Source organism: Rhinolophus sinicus, linkage group LG11 (assembly GCF_036562045.2).
Source record: "Rhinolophus sinicus isolate RSC01 linkage group LG11, ASM3656204v1, whole genome shotgun sequence".
Classification (NCBI taxonomy): domain Eukaryota; kingdom Metazoa; phylum Chordata; class Mammalia; order Chiroptera; family Rhinolophidae; genus Rhinolophus; species Rhinolophus sinicus.
Window position 1 is genome coordinate 20154663 of NC_133760.1, and position 27564 is coordinate 20182226.

Below are 27564 nucleotides of genomic sequence, written 5' to 3' on the forward strand. Positions count from 1 at the left end.
GCGCAGGCGCGAAGGCAGCCCCGGAGCGGCGTCACGTGACGCGGCGGTCCTGCTGCTGGTTCCCAGAGCTCGTCAGGGTCTTGGCTCGGTCGGAGTCGCTTTGGGCCCCTCGGCGAGAGGCCTGGTCCCCTGCCCCCGGGAGCACGTTCGGAGACGTCCCGTGGGTCGCTGTTACGAAAGGTCCTGGGAACCCCGATTTCCTGGGTCTGCTCAAAACGGGTGTTTTCCCGGGCCAGGAAGAGTTGGGTGGGACAGACCGCTCTGCCAGCAGATGAGTAGGGGCTTTGGTGTTTTTAGTTGTGGTGGTGGGAGCTCCGGCAGGGACCCAGGAAATATAGCTTGTTTTTGGTTACTTCCCAGCCCTGAGTGTCCCCACCTTTAAAACAGGGATGCCATTTGCCATTTCCTGCCCTCAGTAACGAATATACTTTCCAGTCATGGCATTAACGAACATACTTTTAAAATAAGTCAGGCAAGGATGCATGTTATAGAAAGGCATTTTGAGGCTGAATTATGTTTTGAAAAGGGCATCTTAAAGGCTGATAAGATTCCACCTCACCTGCTCCCAAAGTTCTAGGCCAGGCTGCATCTTTTTCAGCAAATACAATAAACAACTTTCAAGCCATCCTGTTCCTTCCACATACCTGCAATTAAAAAGAAAAAAGAAGAAAACAGAAGAGTTACCCTGAGAAACTGAGTCCCCCTCACCCCACCCCACCCCCATAAGTTTGGAGTTAAGTCAAACTTGGTTCCAGCACCTAGCAAAATAAAGAATCTGATTCCGGAGTGTGGGCTCTGATACCTCAAATTCTAAAGACATTTCCACAACTACACTGCTGAGCTATCGTGCTCCTTCTGGTGAAACAGGAAGAACTGGAGTTCTGTCACTTAGGAGAAAAGATGAGTTATGGATTGATGATCAGGTATCTTTTCTGTGCCCCAAGCACGGAGCTGTTGGGTCCTGGAAGAAGACCTATTGAACTTCAGACTTGCTAGGGAAAGCTTAAGGGAACTACAAGAAGATGAAAACGCTGGGAGCTGCAGTTTCACAGGTCATAGCGCCATAGGTGCTTCTGGTCCATCCCAGATTTGCTTGACAAGCTTGGTATGGCCATCATGTGTGAGAAACTGGATCTCTGGATGTTTCAAACTTGATGTGAACTCAGGAAGGAAAGGGGTGTAAGGGAGCCTTCATTCCCTCATGAGACACTACAGATAGGTGGGCATGCTATTGGTCCCTGTAAGGTTCTGTCCAGCAGAATATGAGCCCGTCTTGCATACTTTATGAAAACAGAGGGTTGCATCTGTAGCTGGAGAACGTCCTCTTCTAGTTCAGTGAGTGAACCTAACACAAAGCACCACCTCATGTAGCCCTGACCTGACTCTGGCAGTAGCAGCTATTCAGGGAAATCGAAAAATGTGAGCTCATTCAGGGTCAGATTCCATTTGAGGGAAACATCATTTCTCAAAAGATTTATATAGACCTTCTCTCTCCCTATCTTGCCAGAAGGTTGGAGAGAGGGAGATGGCATAGCCATTTAGAAAAAGGGGAAGAAAGTTAAGTTCTGCAAACCACAGACCAATGAACTTGACATTGGGCTTGAAAAATATTGAGGTTACTCGCAAAAAATATTTGTACCCCTCAGAAGAGGAAGCACCGATGAAAAGACCAAGTCATGCTAGATTAGCCTTATTTCTGTTGTGAAATAGGTATAGGCTGCTAAATCAAGGAACTACTGTAGAAGTCATGTGTCTGGATCTGGAAGGTATGTATTGACCAGGATTCTTTCAGTTATAAGTGACAGAACTCAATTCATACTGGTTTTTTGAAAGGGAATATATCGGCTCCCGTAACTGAAAAGTTCTGGGATTGGCCCAGCAGGATCTCGGGGCTCAAATGATGTCATCAGAACATAATCTCTTTCCCATCTGTCTGCTTCACTCTGAGTTGGCTTCATTCTTAGATTAGGTTCTTTCTAGAGTGGTCTCTAGCAGCAACAGGCTTATATTCTCTCAATTTAGCTGCCTCAGTGGAAAAAAGGATTGTCTCCTTCAGTATTTCCAGCAATACTGCTGGAAATATTGCAGGATGTGGTCAGAATGGACCGTCATTGCTCAGGTGCTCATCCCCTTGAACTAATCTCTGAGGCCAGGTTGTTGGGATAACTGGATTGACCACATCTGGACAGAGGTGAGGATCAGCAAGGGAAAGGTGGGTCCCCACAGGAAACCGAGGTGCTCTTGTGAGGAGAAGGGGGACAGATTCCGGGCAGGCAAAGGAAAGCAACAGCGATCCACACAAAGCATTTGCTAAGATAGCTCATGATATTGTATGAAGGACAGGAAGACAAAGAGGGAGAAATAGTAAATTTGCTGGATGACTGAATTAATATTCAAAAATACTTTCATTAGAGAATGAGTCCAAAAAACAATTATACAAGATAGAGCTGGTGGTGTGATTTCGCAGCAGTTCTGCTGTCCACCATGCCTATTTCCCCCTCCCCCTTTGTAACATATCGCCACACACTTAGTGGCTTCAAACGACACCAATTTATTCTCTTACAGTTCTGGAGGTCATGTCCTAAAATCGAGGTGTCAGCAGGGCTCGTTCCTTCTGGAGGCCCTCGGGGAGAATCATTTCCTTGTCTTTTCCAGCTTCTAGAAGCCACCAGCATTCCTTGGCTCAAGGCCCCTGCTTCCTTCGTCTTCAAATAGTTCGTTTCCTCTGGAATAGTTCCCAGCTTTTCTTTGTCCTTCATGACACGAATATGTATTAAGGACCGTTGTTTTGTAGAATGTCTCTGTTTAGATTTTCTGATTGCTCCCTTATAGTCACGTTTTTGGCAGCAGTACTGTAAAATTGATGGTCGTCCTCAGTGTATTATATCAGGAGGCACAGTTTGTTTCATTACTGCTGATCCTATATTTGACCACTGGTTGAGATGATGATGTATTTCTCTATTATAAAGGAACCTTTTTCCCCTTTGTAATTAATAATCTGTGAGGAAGATACATTGAGACTATTTAAATATCTTATCATCCAATGAACTTTCACCCAGTGGTTGAACATCCATTAAAAATAATGCTATGCTTTTTGCAAAACGTGGTGTGTTCTAATTCAATAGCTCCATCGGCGTTTACTACTTGACATTTCCCTGTATCTATGCTTGCCCTTCTCCAATATGTTCTCCACAAAAATAGATGGAATGACCTTTAAAAACCACAAATGTGATCAAAGCTTCCAGTGGCTTCCTGCTTCCCCTCAGATTCTGCTGGAATCTGCTGGAATCCCTCATCTGTTTGTTAGGGTCTTGCATGACCCGGCCCCTTCCAAGCTCCCCAGCCTGGGCTCAAGCCACTTCGCCCTCACCCTCCACACACAGACCCCTTATGGAATTCAAACAGTGCAGGCCACTTTCTCCTGAAGGGCCTCCCCACCTACTCCTTGGCCTGGAACCCTCTTCCTCCAGCCTCTGCATCCTTTGCTTAGCAAATACCCAAGTGTCCTTCACATGTCACATCCTAAAGGGAGCTTTCCACGTGACCTCCAGACTAGACCAGATTCCTGGGTATACCCTCTTACTCCACAACGTCCTTTTCCTTTATAGGAACACACCACACACGTCTGTAATTCTGCACTGACTTATTTCATGAGCGTCTGAGCTAATCGACATGACAGACAGGAACTTTGGTTTTGCGTGCTCATGTGTCTGCAGCACCGAGCATGGCACCAAGCACAGAGTCAGTCATTAAATGCTTATCGAACGAATCAATATGAGACTAAGACAAGGATGGCGGGGAGGGAGGGACAAGAAAAGAACTGAGTTATTGGAGCCAGAGCACCAATGGGCCGGGGCTTGCTTCCAGGAGACTTGGTGGTGGATCAAGTCCTGGCAACAGGAACGGGAATCATGTCACAGGCCAGCCCTTGGAGCTTGGGATAGAGCTGCACTGGTGTAGAGCATGGCCTCCAGCTCCTTCGAGAGGGAGTGTGGTACACTGTAAAGAGAAGGATTTTCATAGACGGAAGGAGGTCTGCAGGCTGGCTGTGCTTCTCTGGTTCCTTGGGGCACTCATTTAATTCTGAGCCTCGGTTTCCTCAGCTATACAAAGGGATCCTACAACTTCACAAGGATGTGACGATGAAGTGAGTCTGTGAGGCGGTATGACCGCAGCAAAGAGCAAGACATCTGGGTCTGAAGCCTGGCTCTCCACTCCTAACCTCACTGGGCCTGTTTCTTCATCTATGCAAGGGGCCAACCACGCATTGGTGCTCATTCACCCAATGCGTGACTGAGTGCCTACTTTTTGACAGGCGCTGGGGAGACAATAGTGCCCAAGCCCGACAAAACTCTCTCCTTTCGTGAGGCTCGCACTCCACTGAGGGATAAACAGTGGGATAACGAAGTGAAAGACACAGGAAGTTAACTGAGATGTGACAAGGAGCAAAGCTGGGAGGGGGAAGTGAAATGTTGCAGGAATGGGAGGGAGGGAAAACGTTTAGATGTGGTTCCAGGGAGAAAGATGCCTTCCAAGTCAAGTCCCAAAGGGCATGAGAGAACGAGCTTAGGACATCCAGAGCACCAAGCCCAGATCCTGGCACTCACTAAGTGCTCCATACATGTCCACTAGCCACACGCCCTCCCACCAGTGGCTCTACCGATAGCTGGAGGCACAGCTGCCCACTGAAGAGGAATTCAGGAACACTCCATACCACTTTGGGTTCTTTAGACTTCCTGGGCCTTGTCCAACACCATGGGCTGTTGGAAGCCTCTCACTTTTCTAGTCTGGCTGTTGCCTGCAACACCACAAACTCAGAGGAAAAAATAAGAAACAACCCAAACACTCTTCTGCAACAAACCCGATTTTCCTCTGTACAGCCTTTGTCTCTCTCCCCCCTCAGCCCCAGTGTTTACTTGAAGTAGAGCATACAAATCTGAAGTGTACCTGGCTGGAGGAAGTTTTACCAAGTGAGCACGGGTACAGCTGGCACCCAGACCGATTACTAGATCTCTAGATTCCCCCCTCAGTGGTAACCATTGCCCTGCCCTGTGTTTGTACAACCAAGATCCATTTTGCCTTTGAACTTATGATGAAATCATACAGTACGTACTCTTTCGTGTCTTGCATCTTTTACTCAGCATCCTATTTTGAAGTTGATCTGTATTGTTGTATGTACATTGTACTTTCCTTCTGTATAGTATTTGATGGTATGAATAGACCCCAATTTACTTATTCACTCTGTTGTTCATGGACTTTTAGGGTTGCTTCCAGTTTCGGGCTGTTACAGAGATGCTGTGTGAACATTGTAGGACACGTCTTTTGGTGAACACAGGTATGGTATACTCTGCTTCGGCGGACACTCCCAACAGTCGTCCAAGGCTGTCTACACCGACGTGCCCACCCGCAGTGGACGGAGCTTCTCGTTACTCCAGTGCTTGTCAGCACTTGGGGTTTTTCATGTGATCCATTCCGGTGGGTGTGTGAACAGTATTTCATTGTGGTTTAACTTGGCATTTCCCTGATGACTAATGAAAATGAGCATTTTTTCATGTTTTGGACAGTCTCTTTTGTGAAGTACTTGTTCAAGTGCTCTGCCAATTGTTCTATTGGGTTGTCCCATTTACTTTTCATTACATTTGTAGATATTTAAAAATGAATACATGGTTAAAAAAAACAAGTTACAGACCTGTTTGTTGTATTTTTTTCTGGGGATATTCTATGTACATATGTGTCCCCCACTTTCCTTTTCTCCACAAATACACACACTGTTTTACACAACAGACTTAATATACCTGGAAGACCATCCACACACATAAAAATCTGCCTCATTCTCTTCTTATAATTGCACAGCACAGAATTCCATTTTATGCTCACAGCATACTTTATTTACTATATGGATGGGCACATAGGGCGATGCCAGTTTCTTGCTTCTACAAACATGCTACTGTAAATAATTAAGTGCAAACATCTTTGTGCAAATGGGTGAGTCTATCTGTAGGATAAATTCCTAAGAAGGAAAGTGCTGGGTCAAAGGGTATGTACGCACATTTTTGTGATTTGTATTGCTAGCTTGCTCTGCAAAGAGCTAAACGAATTTACTGTTGCACCACTTGGGTCTGCCTTGCCAACACAGAGTACCGAAAAACTTTTGTATTTGCCAATCTACTAGATGAAAAATGGGATCTCCATGTACTTGAAATTTGTGTTCATTCCTTTTACTCTGAATGAGACTGAGCCTCTTTTCACATATTTGAACAGAGCCTCCACTTATAAAAGGGCTGTTTCCTGGAATGACTGGTTAGCTGGAAACTTGCTCCTGAGGGGTAAACAGACCTAACCCTGGAGATGGGATGTTGTTACCACCCTTGCAAAGGCCACCAATGTTAGGGGGTTTTCTATTCCCAGGGTCTCAGTGGAATCAGTGAGAGGCAAAAACCTCTGTGTTGAGCCACAGTCTTCAAAACAGGAAGAAACCTTAGAAATCTAGTCTAATCTTATGTTTTAGAGATTAAAAAAGAAAAAGTTGAGGCTTGGAAAGGGGAAATGACTTGCAGAAGACCACATTATCAATTCTGTTGAGAAAGAGACGAAAATCCTTGATAGGAGTTGAATTGTTTTTGTCAGCTGCTGCCATCCCTGTTAAATATTTTAATGAATGACTTTATTGTACTATTTCCTTAGCAAGGGTGTAATTATAAAGTTACAATAAACAAGCTATACTAGTAATTAACAACATAGGCAACATAAACAAGTGTGGGGACTCAGGAAAATTATGGGGTGAGGATCCCCCCCTCTTCATTTTTGGTGAAAGACTTTGAAATGGGTTAAAAAGCTTACTGGGTGTCTTCAATGAACAACTAGGCATTGTCTGGCATACCCTTTTTGGGTTATCTGGTTCCATGATGTTTTTCCTTTTCTTTAAACTATTTATAATCTATAGGTTATAGAGAATTGATAGCAATGCAAGTGATTCTTCCCCACAGATAACAGACAAATGAATCTTGTACGGTAGAAGTTCAACTGACTTCCCTCCGCCACAGTAGAAGAAGCCAGTTTTGCATCTATTAAGCAAATTTATCTGAGCTTTCCTGATTGTACATATAAGGGCCTGCCTTTTGGATTCATCTCTCAACCATCTGTATCATCTTCCATACTTTCTCATTAATTAGTGAGTTAAATTAAATCTTTTACATGTGTTTACATTTGTATAAGTCATAATTTAACCTTTTTTTAAAAAAAAAATATTCTTTTAACATTGCTTGTAGCAAGTGTATCTCAAGTATAGAGCCACTTACAGCCTACGGAAAAGATTTGACCACTGATTGGAGGCCTACCTCACTTCTCTCCCTTGTGGAAACAAAGATACCAGGTGTTAGGAGGCTCAGTGAGGGGTGACTGAATGCAGAACACCATTTTGAATGGAGGTGCATGACACTGTGGGTGAAAAAAGGGGCCACACACTAAACCTGACAAGTTCAGGGAAACCAACATGGCGGCCCTACAAACTCAGAGACTGAACATAACCACATAGGATGGTCTGAACGTGAAAATTCCTAACTAAAAGCGAGTCATGGCGGGAAGTCACATCTTAGGCCTGTAGCTTCCTTGACAAAGGTCAATCTTTAACTTAGGTGAGCCTGTCTAGTGTCTTTTTTTTTTCTTTTTTTTTTTTTAAGGAGGGTGCAGCTCAAAGTAGCCGATGTGGGGATTGAACCAGCAACCTTGGTGTTAGGAGCACCGCGCTCTAACCAACTGAGCTAACCAGCCACACTCTAGTGTCTTTTTAAATCTAAGATAACTTACTTTAGAAATGTCAGCATAGTTGGGCACAACCTCCTCCCCAGGGCAGGAGACCACAGAACCCCCCATTGTTATCCTTTCCTTGCACAGCATCTCTAGGTGCTGTAAATGTTAATTATTGACTATCCTGTACCCACCCATATAAAAGAAGTGTGTGTCTCTCTGTTTTACTGTTTATCCAATCTCAGTGATTTCCCCTCCTTTGCTTCCTCCCGCCCCCGTCATCAACTACCAATGGATTTCATGTAACCATCCTTATATTTCCTCCTTTGACTCTAATGCATAAAATAAGCTGCAAAACTGCCATTCTCTGGAGCATTTTCTCCATCCGTTGAGATTTTTGCTTCCTGGCAATTGTCAGCAGTTTGGCTCAAAGAAACTCATAAAAATTCTCTACAGGGTTGGACATTTCTTACACTGACAATACGCTAACAAAATTATAAACGTTTTAAAGCTGAAATTTTGATGGTTAACTCAATGTACCCCATCCTTCCAAAAGTTGAGCTGGAATAAGTTTCTGGGAGCAAGAACAGAAAATAGTGAGAAAGTGGCTTGCAGACAGTGAGATTCTGACAGGTTCCTTAGCTGTAATTATTGCTTTCATCCATCTGAATTACGGCTTTTCATCAATTTAGTGGCGTACTCACCAGTTTAACAACAAACACTAACGGAGCACCTACTTCCCAGCCCGGCGGAAATTGTCCCAAATACTATAGGAAACCCAAATAAATAAAAAGCATGTGTCTACCTTTAAAAAAATATATGGGACTTATCATCTGGAAAAAAATCGTTGGTGTCCTGGTCCCTCAGAGGGAGACCAGAGGCTCAGGACCCCAGGAATCAGGCCTCCAAACCCCAGGCCAGCATGTTTCGCCCTTTTCCCCACGTGCTTCCGCCTCTGTCGTTTCCACTCCTGTCGTTTCCATTTCCCCATTTTCTGAGTTTTCATTCCTGCATACCGTACAGGCCACACCTAAAGGTGACAGTTCCTCGAGACGTCGCCGCAGGATCCGTTCACCTGGGTAAGAATCCTCCACCGAGTGTGACAGCCTGACACCGCGGCTTGGACCTTGCGGCGGCCCGTAGCCCCCATCCTTTCCCTTCCGGATGTCAGCTTGGAGGGATCCCTTTACTTTAGCGAGCGGAGCTTGTAACTAGAAGCTGCCTTTCTCAACGAACCGTCAGTCCTTAAGAGCCAGTGTTCCAGAGGAATCCTGGCTCACATTTCCCCGTAAACCGCCTCAAGCCCCGCTCCGCCGCTAGGAAGGGGGGCGGCGGGAACTGCGCAAGCGCGGCGCCGCTGACCTCGCGGGGTTAACTTCCGGGGGTCGCACCGCCTGCTCTCCAGGCAGGGCTCCGGGCTCTCGTGTGTGCTTTGCCGCCACCTCCCTGTGATCGGCCCGGCGGGACCGACCCGAGCCGAGCCATGGGGCCTGCGACGGGCCGGCCGTGAGCGCGGCCGCATGATGCGTCCCTGGCTCGGCTGCTGCAGTCGCCGCCGCCGCCGCCACAGGTCAGGAGGAGCCGCAGCGCGGGGCGACCCCGCCCGGGCCTCGGGTGAGTGCGGCTGGCTGGGCTGGGTTGGGCCGGGCCGGGCCGGCTGGCTGCTCACTCCCAGGTCTCCCGGCCACTCCCAGGCCCCTGCCCCCTGCTCCCTGACCTTCACCCCGCCGCGTATCTGCGACCTTCCCAGATTCCTCGGGGGCACTTCTGTGCCTGCACTTGACTTCCGCAGGTGTCTCCTTGTCACTCCTTAGTTGATCTTTCTGGATAGGGCCCGAATTGCAGCCCCGGCTTTCTGCTTGACCTTGGGCATGACAGCTCCCCGAGCCAGGGTTTTCTTCTTTAATAACCGGGTTGTTCTCAGGGCTGGAAGACAGAGTGCCTATAAACCGTTCTGTAAGCTATAAAGAGTTAATGATAGGCACACATTACAATGGCCTTTCTCCCACATCGTCCGTGGCTTCTTGAACGCTCTTGTTCTTCCCTTCCTTAAGTTTTATTTTTACTTTTCTCCTGCTTTGCGCATCGTTCTCATTATCTTCCCTTACCCCTGTCACTGATCTTTGGAGGGGTTTCCCGCCGGGGCATCTGGGACAATCAGGTCAGCCCTTCAGGGCCATCAATGTCTGCATCTGTTCTTAGTGCAGCCAAGGCTCATCTCTCCTGAGGAGCCATTGCTGCTGGAACTGAGTCTCTTTCTGCTGTTAGATGGACACTATTCACTTAGGAGCCACCGGTTTATCATGGTAGTTACATTGGAGTGTAAGGACAACTGTTGATGCAGACGCCTGGCTTCTTTTGCTGTCCAGGTTGTATACAGTGCTTTCCACATTGATGCTACAGTGTTACATTTGTAATGTGCTTGGTGTATGTATTTAATCCACATATATGTATGTATTTTACTTTTACTGCCTTAGATGGTCTAGAAATCTCGCTCAGTATATTTCTCTTCCTAAACTCTTCACCTCATAGATGATGCATTTAATTTCTTTGATACTGTCTCACAACTTTTGCTTCCCTAAAGTCACCTTTTAAAAAGTCACCCTGTTAAATTTGACGTGTTAGGAAGTTACAACTTGGTTGAAGTGAATGGCTCTCAGGATATTTGAAACATGGAATGGGACACACGTGATAAATTGCATTTCTTGAACATTGGCAAAATGGAAGGGTTCGATTTTATTGAAGTTGTTTGGATTATGTACTTTTGGAGTTAGACCGGTAGATTCACGTCGACTTTTGAGTTGCGAGGTAGAGGAGAACAAGACCATCTGAAGAGATAATTTCCTAACGAATTCATAAAACAATTGGAACTCTTTCTGCAAATGTCTCATACCAAGGTAAAGTGGGTAAAAATGTATACGGAAGTGTTCCGTTCCCAGTGACTCAGAGCCTGCCTCAAATTACAACGAGTGAATTGGAACTTTATAGCCATGCTAATGAATGCAGTATAAAAGCAGAAATCCTCTTCTAGAAAGGACAAGGGCAGTCACATGCCACTTAACAATAGGGATATGTTCTGAGAAGTGTGTCGTTAGGTGATGTCACTGTGAACGTCATATAGTGTCCTTACACAAACCGAGATGGCCTGTCCTACCACACACCTAGGCTAGATGGTGTAGCCCTTTGCTCCCAGGCTATAAATCTGTACAGCATGCGACTCTACAAAATAACACAAGATTAAAGCAAGCACAAGAGAAAAGGATGCAATCAAGAGATGGGGTAAACACGAGATGTCTGAGGCTGCTGCCAGGGTAACACAGCATGCTGTTTTACAGCAAACTTGTTTTTATAAGTAGCACGAACATACTCTTAACAATAAAAAGTACAGTGTGGTAAATACATAAACCAGTAACATAGTCGTTTATTATCAAGTATTATGTACAGTACAAATTGTAGTATGTGCTATAATTTATATGACTGGCAGGCAGCACGGGTTTGTTTACACCAGCCTTGCCACAAACACATGAGTCATGCATGACATGCTCTACGATTCACTAGGCAATAGAACCTTTTCAGCTCCATTTGAATCTTATGAGACTGACGTATATGCAGTCCGTTGTTGACTGAATCATCATTATGCAGCACGGGACTGTATTAGCATGGAGAGAATGGCCCTCTCAGTGAGGCCGTAGTGAAAGGAACTCGATGTGAGACCAGTCTTGATTCAGTCGAAAGTGTGGATATACTTTTACATTCTTCTGAAATTGTCCCTGCAGGCTTGGACTCCTTGGTGATCTATGTAATATAGTCTTTGTTAATTGGAGGAAATGGGACTAGAAATAAGTTCACATACAAAGTTACCATTTGGGATGAATTGAGAAGTAGTTTTCCTGATGATTCCAGAACTTCCCGCTCCAGTCCATGCGGAACAGCTCTACGAGATCGTTTTCTTGAAGCACGTTTCTTACAAGGAATGTTTTCATTATAAAAGCAATACATGCTTATTTTGTAAAAAGTTTAAATAGAGCAGAGCATAAAGCATCAACACTCATTCACACTCCCTCTTCTCCCCAAAACCAATGTCCAGGGTCAGTGTTAATTAACAACTTGCCGCGTGACCCTTCAGCTGTAGCACCTGAGCGTGTAGGCTAACTGTGAAAGTGAGTCAACCACAATTTTACAGAGAACAGTCGCCACAAGACCACCTTCACTTGTGACACCAGCTACAAGTTTGGGGGTTTCCCAAACCACCTTATATTTGAGTAGTAGTTAGAAGGACTCACAGAACTCACTGAAAGCTGTTATACTCACAGTTATGGTTTATTACAGGTAAAGGATACAGACTGAAATCAACTAAGGGAAGAGGTTCGAAGGACAGAGTCCGGGGAAGTATCAGAGGTGGGGCTTCCGTTGTCCTCTCCCCGTGGAGTCAGAACATATTACTTTCCCAGCATTCCTATGAGACAGTATGCATAGGGTATTGCCAACCAGGGAAGCTCCTCTGAGCCTTGGTGTTCAGTCTTTATTGGGGTTCCGTTACATAGGTGTGACTGATTAATTGCTCACATCGTTGATCTCAGGTTCCCGGTCAGTTCTTAGTGTGTGACCCAAACGCCCACCTTAAATCCAACCGTTAGTCTCTCTGGTGTGGCCAGCCCCCACCCTAAATCATTGTCAGCCAAGGACAAAGGCCAGACCTCCTTTGGGGCAAGGTTGAATTCTTTACTACACAGCATCCTTCCTTTTCTCATGGTCCCATCCTTAAAATGACACTTTTCTCTTGCTTTACCATTGACACATGACTCACCCATCTAGATCATGGAGGAGACAGAGACCACTGGGAGAGTTCTTTTAACTGTGATTCCTTTCTAGGTATCAAATCTGAATATCCATCAGTCTTTTTCTTCCCCTTGCCTCTGAGGAAGAGAGAATCCCTCTTTCCCAATGCTAACCGGTACGTGTCCTTTGGTCTTCCTGTTGTGGGACACGCATTTAGTCATTTACTCTCACTTGCCCCTTTGATTTTCTTCTCTTTTACTGACTCTTTGTCTCTTCCTACAGCCATGTTCATGTCTTGCTAATCTTAGCCTTGCTTATACTTCATTCTATTCTCAAAAAACCTTCAGTAAACTCGCATTGTCTCATAAAATCCAGACTCCTTACCGGGCCAAGATAATGCCTTGTTCTGGTACAGCATCTCCTAGTTTTCAAACACGTATGTTATCTGACAGCGCCTGGTACGTGGTGGGTTCTTGGTAAATGTTAGATTAATGACTAATTTGCCCAGGCAGAGAGAGAGAGTCTTCTGATTGGAGGGAACAGCAGGAACAAAAGCACAGAGGATGAAAGGGCATGGCAGGGGGAGCCAGAGTGAGCGCTGTGTGGAAGCGAGTGCTGGAAACTGAGTCCGGAGAGGTCGGGAGAGCCGACTCAGTGGCGCCTGGAAGGCCGTGGTCCCAAGGTTTGGGACCAGATCGAGTTTGTGACCCACGTGTGATTTTGACCGTAACTCCTGCAGCCACATAGAGGGTGTTTGAAACCTGGCGACACTCTGAGGTTAGGATTCTGCACAGGTTCAGGCCAGAGGTGAGGTGCCTACATGTGGGTTGTGGGAAAGGTGAGAAGGGAAGAATCAGAGCTGTCGGTGGGAAGTGTCTGTCCTCAGCATGGAGGAATGAGGGAGGAGGAGGCATTGTGTGCCTAGAGGTTAAACGGTGCCTAATAAATACGGGTGGTGTGAGGAGTGTTGTCAACCAATGGAAGGAGAGGCCAGTTCTCTTAAGCTGGTGGTTTGGTGCCTTCTGGGAAATGGTGCAGCTCACTTGCTGCACCCAGTAAGCAGGGGGCAGTCAGGATAGAGAAATTTCCAGTTTCTCTTGAGACAGTCTTTTACAGTCATTTCTTTGTTGAAATGTTTTGAATTCTTAAAGTTCCATGTTTCCCGAATGCAATGTATTCATTACAGAATGCATTTTCTAAAACCAAGTGCTGTGGGAGATAATTGAATGGACGAACATGGGCTTTGGAGTCAAAACAGTCCTGACTCCACCGTTTACTGGCTGTGAACTTGGGCCAGTTACTTCATCTCTAAGGCTCAGTTTCCTCATCCCCAAAATGAGCTAATAATAGTGCCTAGCTTTTCGGGTGGTGGCAGGAGTAACTGTGATAATGTATAGAAAACTCCTGACACACAGTAGCTATTGGGTAATTGGCCTTGCTTTTCACCTCTAATATTTTACACTGTCATTAACTTGCAGCTCAGAGTTAAATCTATTGGCATGTCAAGTGTTCATGGTGTTTCGGATTTGGGTGAGTCTAATGTTATAAAAATTCACTTCATATTAAACAAGGAAGCCCTATTTAGGAAAATGTGGAAAGAGGTTGGGATTCATCAATCTTCAGGTTCAGCTATTCCCTAGGACAGGACGGTTAAAGAGGTTTGTAACTCTGGGGCTCTTTTTTTTTTCTTCTAGATTTAGGATTCTTGAAGATTTACTAACCATGTTTGTCTGTTTAAAAATCACGGCTCCATTTGACATTCAGAGTCAGGCTGTGGCTCTAGTACAGGGATAAAATGAAACCTTTGGTGTGTGTGTGAACACGCCTTCGGTGCTCCAGGTGACACACCTGAAATTGAGACTTTCCCATAAAAAGCCCTACGAGTGTGGGTTTCTCTCCTCCTCCCCTTCTCCCTCTCTTCCCTTCTCCCTCTCCCCTTAACCCTTCCACATTTCTCCCCTACTCTTTTTCTCCAAGGGTCCCCGAGCTTGTGATCCACCCCCCTGCCAGGCCTCCCACTTTGATCCTCTTTCATATTCCTTTCATGTGGCCGTGGGCTTATTGCCTGCTTTTTCTGGTCTTCCTCAAGCACGCTCCCTGATGCTCTCACTCATTCACTCAACAAATATTTGCGGAGCGTGTAGTGCGCCAGGGGCGTGCTGGGCATGAGGAACATTCTGTTGAGGTGAGGACAAAGGAACAAGACAGCCAGCAAGGGAGGATGGTGAGACGTGAGGTCAGCAGGCTTCAAGATGGGTAGGATTTTATAGGCCACGGGGAAGCCTTTGGTTTGTATTCTAAATGCAGAGGCAGTCATCGGATCGTTTTAAGTGAGGGACTGGCTCCGTCTGATTTCTAGCCGTAAAAACATACTCTGGGTGCTGCATGGGGAATGGATGGCAGGGTGAGTGTAGAAACAGCACTGGGTAGGTGGTCTGAGTCCTGCCCAGGTGAGGGTTCACGTGCCTTGATCTAGCTGGGTGAGGAGGTAGAAGAGAGCGTCCGATTTGGGTCGGCTTTGGAGGAAGAGCCCACAGAACTTGCTGATGGGTTAGATGTGGAAGTGGGGGAAAGAGTTAGATGAGGGATGAGTCCTGGAAGGGTGATCAAACTCGTGAAGGGTGAGTTTTGACCTTGGCAACTAGGTGGTGGTGCTGTTTGTCGAGACGGGAAGAGTGGGGTCGTAACAGTGTGGTGGGTGGGTGGGTAGTGTTTCAGCTTTGACCTTCCTACAGTGGAGTTGTTGAGAAGCCAGTTGGAGGTACTCAATGATACATTATTAGCTTGGGAGTTTCCCAGATGCACTTTTTTTTTTTTTTAACGGGCACACAACTCACAGTGGCCCATACAGCAATCGAACTGGCAACCTTGGTGCTGTTAGCACCACGCTCTAACCAACTGAGCTAACCGGCCACCCCCCAGATGGACATAGTTTAAACGACATGGGACTGGGATCCTATGAGACCATTTAGAGAGCATCTAGAGAAAGGGGAAAACCCAGGACTGAGCCTGGGCACTCCCAACATTTAGGTGTCTATGGAGGAGAAAGACCTAGTAAGAGACTGACGTATGGCTGGTGAGAAAAGAAAGAAACTCAGTGTTGGCTCCACCCCACCCCCACTCAGGAGACTGACTTTCCTCTTCTAGTCCTATGGCTTCTTGGTGCGTTTCCATCCTTTTGATCTGCGGTGTCCGAGTGCTATTTTTGAGTGACTGAGGATTTTAGTGTAAAAGATCTTTGTAGAAAGGTTAAATAAGTTGACTGTTCACGTTAAGGATAATGTGCCCGCATATTATTGAGACTTGGCTTTAGTTCACTTAATATTCTGTTGGTTTTTTTTTTCCTTAAAGGTTATATTGTGTTCTTCAGAGTCAGTAATTTGAGAAGAAAATAGTGGTTTCATGTGGCATCCATTATTGGTCGGTTTTGAAAGCACAAACTAAATCTTTCATGATTGTAAACTGCTGGAAAGAACATTTAAGAACATAATTGCAGTAAATACACTGCAGTAGATTGTCTGAATGCTCCGTTCGTTTACCAAGGTCAGTGAGAATTCTGGCTCTTTGGTGATAACCTACCCTGACTCAGGCCCCATCCGGTTCACTATCATTCATGTAGTTGATACACCTGCGACATTAATGCTTGACATGCTCCCTTCACTCCCCTCCTGTGTAGCAACCTGTTTGCATGAGATCTGAGCCTTCGGCTGAGTGGTACCTCCTCCGAATTCTGAAAATTCCCCCTGGTGACCCTGCCTCAGGCCACCTGGCTACCTTGTCACTTCCTCCAAACCTGATTCTCAGTCTCACCTTGATGTTTCCCTCTCCAGTTCCTTGATGTTTCCTGTTCCTGGCTTATCAGGCCCCCCCCCCCCCCTTCATCTTAACACTGGTTAATCATTTCATCCCAAGTCTTGCCTTTGACACCCTGCTGTTCTATCATCACCTTTGCTAATGTCCACCCCAGTCAGCATCTGTAGCGCTGGGCTGGACTTTGCATAAAAGGGCTGGCTGTTCCCATCGCTTTATTAGGAACCAGAGGTTATCAGCACTGTCTGCACCCACAGTGTTGGGTTTCGGTCCTTTCTTGGCTGCCCGCTCCCTGCCCCGGCGTCTTTTTTCTAGTCTTAGGAGCTATTAAGCTTTCCTCCACTTTGCCACCCACAGCCCCCTCCGTACTCTTCGCTCAGAAAACAGTGTTAGGGAGTGTGAACCTCTTTAGCGCCAGTGCTTCTTCTCTGTAGCCACTGTCCCCTCCCCCACCTCCCCTTCCTCCAGTCCAGGGAAGAAGGGTCATGCGCTCTGTTAGCCGTCTTTCCCCTGAGTCTGGAAACTTGGACCCTCATTCTTTAAAAACAGAAAAAAGTGAGCCTATATTGCTTTTGCAGGAAAAGTTCACATAAGTACAAAATTAGAAATAAAAAAGAAATGAGAGCAAGCATGGCAGGGCCTCTTGGTTTATATTCTCTTAGCCCGAAAGCCTAATTGGCTTACCTAGGCTTATATTCTTCATGCTCTTTACATTCAGTCACTTTTGGGGCTGTCCTAGGCTTGTTTTTATTATTTTTCTAAAACTTTAAAAAAATTCATTTAAGTGTGTTTTTCCAGGACCCATCAGCTCCAAGTCAAGTCGTTGTTTCAATCTAGTTGTGGAGGGCGCAGCTCATAGTGGCCCATGTGGGGATCGAACCGGCAACCTTGTTGTTAAGAGCACCGCGCTGTAACCGACTGAGCTAACCGGCCCCCATCCCCAGGCCTTTTATTTATAGTGTGGCGTGGTCAGGCCAAGATGAAACATGGTGGGATTCTCGTGGAGTCCCAGGGACTAACTGTGACTTTGGGTGGGTCCTTAAACCCTGTGGGTCCAAAGTGGTTCAGCTGTAAAATGGGGAGACCAAGTACTTCTTTAAGATTATCTCAATTTAAGTGAAATGATACATGAGAAGGGAAAATAAAAAAATGTTTTTCCTCCACTTTTCCTTTAGGCTGCACATATCCTTCATTTAATTGCATTTTTAAAAAAAAATTGCTTCTTTAATTTTCTCACCACCGAGTCCCCAAGCTTTTGGCAATTTACTGAAACTGAGCCTGCCTCGCCTCTCCTGGCTCCCTGTGTGGTGTGCTGACTGCTCCCGGCTTCCTTCCTGCCCTTAGCTTCCATTCCCGGCTCTTCTTACCTCTTTCTCCGCTTTCACGCCTGTGTTCCCCAGGGGTCCAGCCTCACACTCTGGCCTTCTGGGTGATCACATCCATTCCCACTTCATCCGTTTCCTCTGTGCTGGTCTCATTCCGTAGGTCTAGGGAGGGGGCTGGAGGAGGTCAGAGACTAATTGTCTGCTAGTCTCTTCTGTAGGTACCTCAGAGTCCCTGCGCCCCAGTCTGGGTGCTTTCTCCCTGAGTCTGCAGCTCCCACGTTCTATGAGTCAGCCGGGGCAGTCATGCCCGAGTCCCTTTTACTCTCCTGTACTCTGTCCCGTCTGCTCCATCTTATTGGTCACTGCTGTGCCTTTTCTTGCTGTGACAGTCTCTCAGGCAGCCCCCTTCAGGCCCCTGCTCCCCTCTGGCCTTGGCCTGAATCACTTCTGCTCTGGGTCACCGCAGCAGCCTTCTGGTTGCCTGTCTTCCTCCTTTCAGCCTACTCTCACTTTGTTGTCAGTTGTCTTTTTTAAAGCATCTGTCCGTTTACTTAAGTTCTGGTGCTTCCCATTCAGCAGAATCCAGACTCCTTAGCTTTGCATTCAGAGTGCTTTGGACCCCAATCTGTCCTTGGGTTCCATTTCCCCTCTCTTTCCCCCACCCAACTTAGCCCTGCGTGGGGCGCCCTTAGGTGCATTGTATTCCCCTCCCGGGGCATGTACCTTCTCACACTGTTCTCTCCTTCTTCCACATCTTGGTCATCAGGACCCATGATGCTTTCTTCTTTACTGAAGCTCTGTCATCTCTCTCTCTCTCATCACGCCCTGCTTCTAATTTGGGGATAACACTTAGCACGTTATTTACAAGGCTGATTCCCACCTCTGCTGCTCTGTGAGCCCCTGTGGGCACAGCTCCTGTCTGTGGTTGCTGTAGAGGAGGGGGCCTGGAGAGCCCCAGGTTTGAATTCAATGGCTCTCTCACGGCTGGTGTTTGCTGCATATGCTGCTTCTGTGCCTGAAGCAGAGGCTTGCTTGTTTCTGTGTTTTATAGGTCATCAGTGGGCGTATGAACAGTAAAACAAGGATGAGTTTCAACAGCACTTGAATATAAACACGAATACCAGACTCTAGGGTAGACTTCCTTTTTTGTTGCCATAGTGAAATAATTGTATCTTGATTTTTTTTTTGTAGTAACTGATCACCACAGAATACAGGTATCTTTTGTTTACTTACTTGTTTTCAGTTTGTTTATGAGAAATACATTTTCTGTTTATAAGTGAAGGAAAAAGGTGAGGGGAAGAGATTAAGAAAGAAGCTTAACCAAAGATACAGTGAAACATAAATCTGAGGCAGGGTCTTGACTCCTGCATGCAGCTCCTCTAGGAAGAAAGCTGTTGGGCAACCCACCCGTTCACACCTGCCACATGGACCTGCACTGGTTATTTTCCTCTTCATTTTTTGTTGTTGTTTTTTTTAGGCATAATTGATATATAATAACATGAATACTTTTAAGTGTGTAGTTCATTGTTTTGGATTTTTTCTTAACAGCTCATTGAATTTTATTTTAACAAATGCGTATGCCCGTGTAGCCTACTTCCCTATCCGGATACAGGGCATTTCCATCAATTCAGAAAGTTACCCTGGGGTCTTCTCACTCATTCCCCCCTGGGCTCAAACCCCTGTCCTGTCTCTTTCACAATAAAGTAGTTTTGCCTGGTTTACTGGGCCATATAGATGGACGCACACTGTACATCTCCGTCTGGTTTCCTTCTCTTTGCTGTTATCCATGTCGTTGCATGTAGCAGTAATTATTTTGTGCTAAGAAGTATACCATGATATGACTATACCATAGTTTGTTTGTGTATCTCCTGGGGATGGGTATTTGGGTTGTTTCTGGAATATTATGAATAAAGCTGCTGTGACCAGTTTCAGACGTGTGTTGTGCTCATACTCATTTTTCCTTGTGTAAATACCTAGAAGTGGAACTGCATAGGGTAGGTGTGTGTTTAACGTTGAGAAAGTGCCCGACTGCTTTCCGAAGTCGTTCCTGTGTTGGCTACTTTTTTAAATTTATAAAAGTAATGGGAATTTGGTCTCATTGTAGAGAGTCTGCTGTAAACCCAGTGCCTGTTATTGGCAGTCTTGTATTTTGCAAAGCCAGTTTTATTCTAAAGCATTGGTAACATAAGCTCATTTTGAAAATATTCAAAATGAATGTGAATAGAACATTGAAAATATTAAGGCATAATTAGGCATTATTAGTTCAAAATATTATTTGGCATTTAAAGTTGTTGGCTATTGCATAGCTATTTGAATAAAATTACTATCTATAAGTACCATGTTTAGAAAGTCACCACCATTTGTTTAAACAACTTGGCATTCCACATTGTTATTATCAAGTTCAGAAGGACCTCAGAGCTGGAAATATTAGGTTGGTGTGAAAGTCATTGTGGTGTTTGCAATTATTTTTAACCTTTTCAACTGCACTTACTTTTGCACCAACCTAATACATTAGGGTTGTGTGTGTGGGGCGTGGTGGGGAGGCGGGGGGGTGGGGTGGGGGCGGGAGGCGGTCCCGCTGAGTGCGGAGGGAGAACCAGTCCTGCGAGACTTGCAGTGGATGGTGTGGGCAGGGGAGACTGACAGCAGAGCCTGGCGCAGAGTGGACGTGCGGCAGACAGGAAACAGGAAACACCGGGAAGCGTCTGGGTTACTGAGAGGAGCACCAAAATCTGTTTGGTGGCAGAGGCTGGGGAACCATGCCCTCCCCTATCTCTTCACCCTCTTCCATGCCAGCCTTCTGGTGTTCAAGGTAGGGGTCCTGGTGTCAGAAAACAGACACTATATTTTAGTTGGATTGTTTCTAATTAAAGAATGGGCAGAGGACCGGAACAGACACTTCTCCCAAGAAGACGTACAAACAGCCAACAGACATAATGAAAAGACGCTCAACTTCACTTGCTATAAGAAAAATGCAAATCAAAACCGCAATGAGATACCACCTCACACTTGTTAGAATGGCGACTATGAATAAGACAGATAAGTGTTGGGGAGGCCGTGGAGAAGAAGGAACCCTCCTACACTGCTGGTGGGAATATAAATTAGTACAGCCGCGATGGGCAACAGTATGGAGGTTCCTCAAAAAGTTAAGAATAGAGTTACCATACCAACCCACAACCCCTCTTTTGGGAAAAAATTGAAAACACTTATTTGTAAAGATATAGGTACCCCTATGTTCATTGCAGCATTGTTCGCAATAGTCAAGACATGGCAACAACCTGAGTGTCCTTCAACAGATGATTGGATGAAGAAGATGTGGTGCCCATAGGTGATGGAATGTTACGCAGCCATAAAGAAGATGAAATGGCCATTTGCAACAACATGGATGGATCTTGAGAAAAATCATGTTCTAAAGTGAAATAAGTCAGAAAAGCATAAGAACCTTATGATTTCACTCGTAGGATATAAAACAAAAAGCAAGAAACAAACTCAGGAGGTTGGCGGGATGATGAAAAGGGTAAAGGGGGTCAAATACTGTTTCCCCGAAAATAAAATGTAGCTGGACAATCAGCTCTAATGCGTCTTTTGGAGCAAAACAATATAAGACCCGGTCTTATCTAACATAATATATTATAAGACCGGGTCTTATGTTAATTTTTGCTCCAAAAGACGCATTAGACCTGATTGTCCAGTTTGGTCTTATTTTGGGGGAAACATGATATATGGTGACGGAAGGTAGTCTAGACTTTGGGTGGTGAACACACAATGCAACATACAGATAATGTATTGTAGAATTGTACACCTGATATTTATATGTTATTAACCAATGTTACCCCAATAAATTTAAAAAAGGAAACATCAGAAAACAAACAGACACCACCTGAGGGTTTGCTTAAGCAGAAAAATAATGTATTGGAAGGATATTGGATAAAAGCAGAATGGACAGGCTATAAGGTGCATGACCAGGCAATAGAATGGAAGCCAAGCTGTGTAGGAAGGATATTTGTTTGGCGGCCGCCTCTGTCAGACCTCCTGTTTACAAGATGGACCTCCTGGACGGGTCCTCTAATCTTATTTTATTTTCTCTCCTAAGGGCTTTCTCTTTGACTTTTAGTTCTCCTTTCTGGGAGATTTCCCCACTCTCTGGTCTATTCCTATTTTTAAGATTTCAAAATTCTTCCATCATATTTTTATTTTTCAATAACTAGGAAGTGCTCATAATGTTCCTCTTTTTGTTTCACAGATACAATTTCTTGTTTTTGCTTAAGTTTTCGTCTCTGTACATCGTGCTTGCTCTGAATCCCTTTCCCTCCCTTTCTTTTATGGTCTCTTGTCTTTCAAGAGACCTGTTTTGGGCTTTCTTCAAAACACCTGACTGTTCATTCCTATGTAACAATGAGATGTGCCGAGCGCACGGGGCCTCTGTGTCCATGGTAGGGAGTCCTCTGGTTGCCCTCGTCTTAGGAAAATGTGGCAGTGAATCTGACCTCTTTGTGAGCGTTCCCCTGCCTCTCGGTATCTTTAGGCCTTTTCTCTTAGGCTCGATGAGTGCTTCTAGAGAGCCTGTGTCCGTTCACCCGCCTGCCAAGTAGAAGATGAGAACTGGGAGTGCCTTCATTCAGTAGGTGGCCCTCACGCAACTCCCACCATGTTCCTTTCTGTGACTCAGCCCCTCCCTCCAGCATCTCGCATCTCTTTTTCTCACTCTCTCCCTCTTTTCTGTAATTCCTTTGCTTTGGCTAGTAAAACAGTTGTTGACTATTGAAATGCAGGCTGGTCCGATTTGGTCTGGATTATCCCCTGGGGTCTTTCTCAAGAGATTTTGGCATAAAGATTTATATTTAATACTGTGGCTAAAATAGCAGGAGGACAAAATGGAGAGACTTAAAATAAATGACTTAATTCTCAGGATCGCCGGTCAATTTACTAGCAATGAAACCTTAGGGGAGTAATGATTTATAGTTACAGGGAGTTCTCAAAAAAAAAAAAAAGGGGTAGTTCTCAATAACAGAACTTTATGTGTAAAATGTTACGCTGGTTATATACGCTCCAAAAATTAATCATACCCTAAGAAATTATAAAATAAGAAACTTTTCTAATCAGATTTTCTTGTCTTTCAGATCCTATCACATAGGACAGCATGCACCTTAAGATCCTGAAGAAAAGGCGCAAAATGTTCAAGTAATGTTTCGAAATCAGTTGTGAGGTAAGAGTGTGGTTCTTTATTGAGGAGTAAAATCACTGCTTCCTTTCTGACAGCTGACACTAATGCTATACTATTGAGAAGGCAATATGGACAGTACAAGAGGCCAGCAGCCACAGGGAAGTCTTTCTCTCCACCTTTTGTCATTGGTTCGCTTCCTGCCTGTCCTACAGGGACGCTGTATCTCCAGAGGGGGGCGGTCCGAAGTGACCTGAGAAGTTAATTAGCAAGTGTTACAAGATGAGGTGAATGTCAAGTGTAAGTGTAATGGCAAGGTTTTGCTTGTGTGGTTGTCACCTTAAATAGTGGAGGTCTGCAGTGCAGCTTTTCATGTTCTGGGAAACGGGGCTTTGTTTCACATGAGGACAGACAGCTTAGGTACAGGAGTGCAGACAAAGATCTCAGTAAATCGGTCAGTCAAGTAGGAAAATGATGATGTGACATCTGCTTGGCCCGCGGTCAATGCATAGCGCTTTCGGGTTTCTCCCAGAAATGATCTACAGGAGTATTAAATCGATAGCGATTTTGTTATTCAGTGACGAATAAGACTGCAGCCCTACCCTGAGTGTGTCCTTTTTAATATTGCTTTGCATATTGCCGTGCCATGGCTCTCGTGTTCCCAGTATTTTTATATCAGTACAGAGTAAAGGAATTGTTTCTTCATTTCCTCCCCTCCCTTCCTGTTGCATTAATGAAGTGTAAATACAGTGACTCAGCGGAACGCTCGTGCAGTTTATGACAGAATTTGAATGCGTCCGTCCAGCCTAACCTTGCCGTGTCCGCTGATGGCTTTCTTGAAAATAGACTTCTGGGTGTCAGATGGTTTTCCCTTTGTCTTCTAGTGGATGTTACGAATTTGGCTCTGAAGCTCAGGAGCATTGTGTACCAGCATCCTAATATGCACTCCTGGGAATGTTCTACCACGCCATTGGGTGGTGTCTTTGTGGTTGCTCTTCCTGCACAAACAGACCTGCCGTCTGCACCCCCAGCAGAGGCCTGCATGCCACCACAGGGCTGTGTCCTGCGCTGTCTGGCAGTTCTCACCAGGACCTTAACCGGAAGGTTATTCATGCCTTTAGAAGACGTTCAGGGGCCTGATTTCTGGCAGGAACTCAGACTGCACAAGTGTTGTACTCTGACAAAAGGCTAGTCTGTCCCTGGACATGTGGCTGTGCAACGTAACACCTGACTGCCCAGCAAGCAAGCACCTGTTTCTCATAGACAGCACCCTACTGAGGAGTCAGCAGAAAGCAAAAGGATTCTGGTCGGAGGAAATTTTCAGCTTAAGGTCTTGATGTGCAGTTATGATTCACTTAGAAACTCGTATGGAAATCACGAGGAAACTGTTCAAATCTGAGAGCGGTGCAATTTCTTGTTGTTGCGTCTGTCTATAAACAAACAGATACTTGCCAACAGCATGCCGGGACTGAAAGGGAGCACAGGGAGAGACCCTCCATATTGCGGCGCTGGCAGTCAGGGAGGGAGACACAGAAGCTCGCTTATGGTAGAAAGTGGTAACTGCACTGCAAGGAGAACTGATGAATGTGCCCTGATAGTTCAAGGGCAGTAGAGAAGCTTCCAGGTACTCTCTCGGCCCCTGACAGAATCAGGTTTACAGTGGTATAGGCAGAACCAGTTGTATCCTCTCTAAATAGTCATGTCTGACGTTCAGAGACCCTTTTCTAAGTGCCCCTCAGAGGAAAGAGAACTGTTTTTTGGGGATGACTTGCTTGGAAGAGAGAAACATTAGGCACTACAGGGAGAGTGGGGTTAGAGAGAATGGACTCAGTAGAGGTGTTTGCAGGGGAAGGAGGGCAGACAAATCTGGGTGATATCGGGTTCAGTAAGTGCTAGCTAAGAATGGCTGGCTGAGGCCTCCCCAAATTCTTGTCTTTGTTTCTTCTATTTCACTAAAAAAAAATTTTTAAAGCTATTTTTGTCTGATCTAAGAGCAGGGTTCTTTTACTGACCATGGGGAACAATTTCTCTCTTGTACCAGTCAGTATTTTTAAATTGAGAGGGAATTCTGCAAAATATTTGTAGAATGGACTCTCATTAGGAGGTTCATTCATTCATTAAATGTTTTGATAATTACTGTGCTCCAGTTGCACTTAAGAGAAAAACGCCCAGATTCGAAAGACTGTGCTAGTCACCACTTGCAGCCGATTCCAAGAGCATTCGCCCTCATCACTCCTGCTCCTTTACGTCGGGGAGGGTCTCTGGCTCTGTTGTTTGAAAGATGAGCAGCGTGCCTGCGCTGAGGAAGCACCTGGGTCCTTTGATAAAAAGCTGTCATTGTTTTCTATCCCTTGTACAAACACTGAGGCCAAATGAGCTCTGACTTCATTTCCCTTGTCATTATTTATCACGAGTATTAGTACTCTTACATCAAACCCTGAGAAGAGAAGGTCGTATGTTTAAAGAAGCAGCAAAACAAGTTACTAGGAAAAGTGCAAGTTTCTCTTTTGTTTGGTTGGACCCTATTATATTACCGGGTATCGGTGACTTTAGGAAATACAGGAAAGGGGTGAAAAGACTGGATTAAAGAGTGAAGGAAAGTTTAGAATATTAAAATAGAGAGGAAAGGCATTCTAGAAACAGTATAGAGTTGAAGAAGATAGAGATTAAAAATGGGAGCCTGCATCAAAAACATGATCCCATGTTACCAGAGTTAAAACGAGGGAGAAAGGAAACGGAGAAGCGCATTGAGAAAGGCCAGGTAGGAACGAGGAGCTCAGTGTCTTGCAGGCCAACATATGAGTGAGCAGAGAAACAGTCATGTTTTCATCACCATTCCATCGTGCCGGTGGTCTGTGTGTGCGAGAGCTGTCAGGTGTACGGTGAGCCCCAGCACAGACAGATGCGGCTGCCCGGGACGCGTGGGCAGTGGATGGCAGCGGTGGGAAAGCTTCGTGTCCACCGCGGCGTGGGCACTTGGGTTCTGTGATTCCGCCTCTGGCTTGTTCTTTTCATTATCTTTGTCCATTTGTCCCCTAGGGGGGACATAGCCAGCCTTAGGGGACGGTGTGTTCCTTGGGAGCCTCATGAGCTCTGTGTCCAATCCCCTCCAGGGCGCGTCGGGGAAACCATGCCGTCATCAGGACACCGGCTCCGCGATGTCGAACACCATCCGCTCCTGACGGAAAATGACAGTTATGACTCCTCGTCCTCCTCTTCCTCCGAGGCTGATGTGGCCGACAGGGTCTGGTTCATCCGCGACGGCTGCGGCATGATCTGCGCCGTCATGACGTGGCTTCTGGTCGTCTATGCAGACTTCGTGGTGACGTTCGTCATGCTGCTGCCTTCCAAAGACTTCTGGTACTCCGTGGTCAATGGGGTCGTTTTTAACTGCTTAGCGGTGCTCGCCCTGTCTTCTCACCTGAGAACCATGCTCACCGACCCCGTGAGTACTCCCTGTCTCGCGGGATTTTTCTCGTGTCCGGCCTAGGGTGACACCACACACCATATGGCGAGGGACTGCTTGCTCCTGGAACCTCAGGTTTTTAGTAATTCCCGGATACAGGCTTGTGGCATTTTTGCAAAAAAAATAAGCATCGCTCAAATAAACGCGGTATCATGGTATGTTAATGAAAAATATCCCCAATGGGCTGTTTATTCACAGGGAGAGATTGCACTAATTTCTAAAATCCCTCCTAGTTTAAATATTTTGTTTCTCTAACGAATGGACTGAAAGCTCAGAAATCTGGGATCTAGGTTTAATCACTGTACTAATCTCTTCAGTTGCCTTTTGACCACAAGTAACTAATTGAACTTCTCTGGACTGAAGGTTAGCTCTCATTTCTAAGCCCCTAGTAGAGGTCTTAGGCCCAGTACAGTATTACAGACCCAACCAGATGGGCAGATGGGAGCAGCACTTAGGGGACAGCTCGGAAGCTAAGTCTGCCCGTGGTTTCGTGGCCTCACCTGATTGTGCAGTCTTTGACCGTAACCCAAGCAGATATCCCGCAGAGATTTTTAAAGGACTCTCTTCTCCTTTCCTTTTACACAGCACAGCCTCCCTCTGGGTACCAAACCCTGCTCCTGAGCCCTGTGTGTCTCTGTCCCCTCTCCTTGCTGCAGCAGAAACACCACACATCAGGTACTCAGGCCACAGAGAGTACTGTCACAGGGATAGGAGCCAGAGTAATGATTTCTACTCAAATATTCAGTGTAGGAAAAGCTTTGTTAGTGTCGACCATCTTCCTAGATGTTGAAAACCAGGCAGGGTCCATCCTTTATAGGCACTTTGGTGATGGGATCACCTCCATACGATGGTCCCCACTTACGAGAGTGCACAGGGGAAGGGGGGGCTGTGGGGGAAGGAGAATTGACCAGGCTGAGGTTCCTCATCAGAGTGTGTTTGTTTCTTCTACCAAGTATCGTCGTCCCTCGCTCCTTGGCAGCCCAGCTCCTGCACCCACCCCCTCTCCTCTGCTGGAAAAAGGCCTCAAAACTTGTACAGGAAGCCCCAGGAGGAGCTGGGGGAGATGAGGTGGTGAGGAGAAAGTGTGTGCAGGACGCCGCCTCTGTTCCTGGTGGGCATGTTCATTCTGCTTGTTGCCTCACAGCAGAGAGTCTCATATGGGAGACTGAGAGGGAGGCGGTACCCAGGAAGAGGAGAAGGGTGAGATCTTGGGTGCCAGACTTTTTCAATTGAAACTTAACTCATACACCACAGAATTCATCCTTCGAAAGTGTATA

General features: G+C 45.8%; 1 protein-coding gene across 1 annotated transcript in view; it reads left to right on the top strand.

The window, feature by feature from the left end:
* Positions 1 to 9097: 9097 nt before the first annotated feature.
* ZDHHC7 (zDHHC palmitoyltransferase 7) overlaps positions 9098 to 27564 on the top strand; it is a 29138-nt gene continuing 10671 nt past the window's right edge. The window contains exons 1-3 of the mRNA XM_019747114.2: positions 9098 to 9360; positions 22781 to 22866; positions 25935 to 26266. Of these exons, the coding sequence (XP_019602673.2) occupies positions 25952 to 26266 (315 nt within the window). The 5' untranslated portion in view covers positions 9098 to 9360; positions 22781 to 22866; positions 25935 to 25951. The remainder of the gene's footprint in view (positions 9361 to 22780; positions 22867 to 25934; positions 26267 to 27564) is intronic.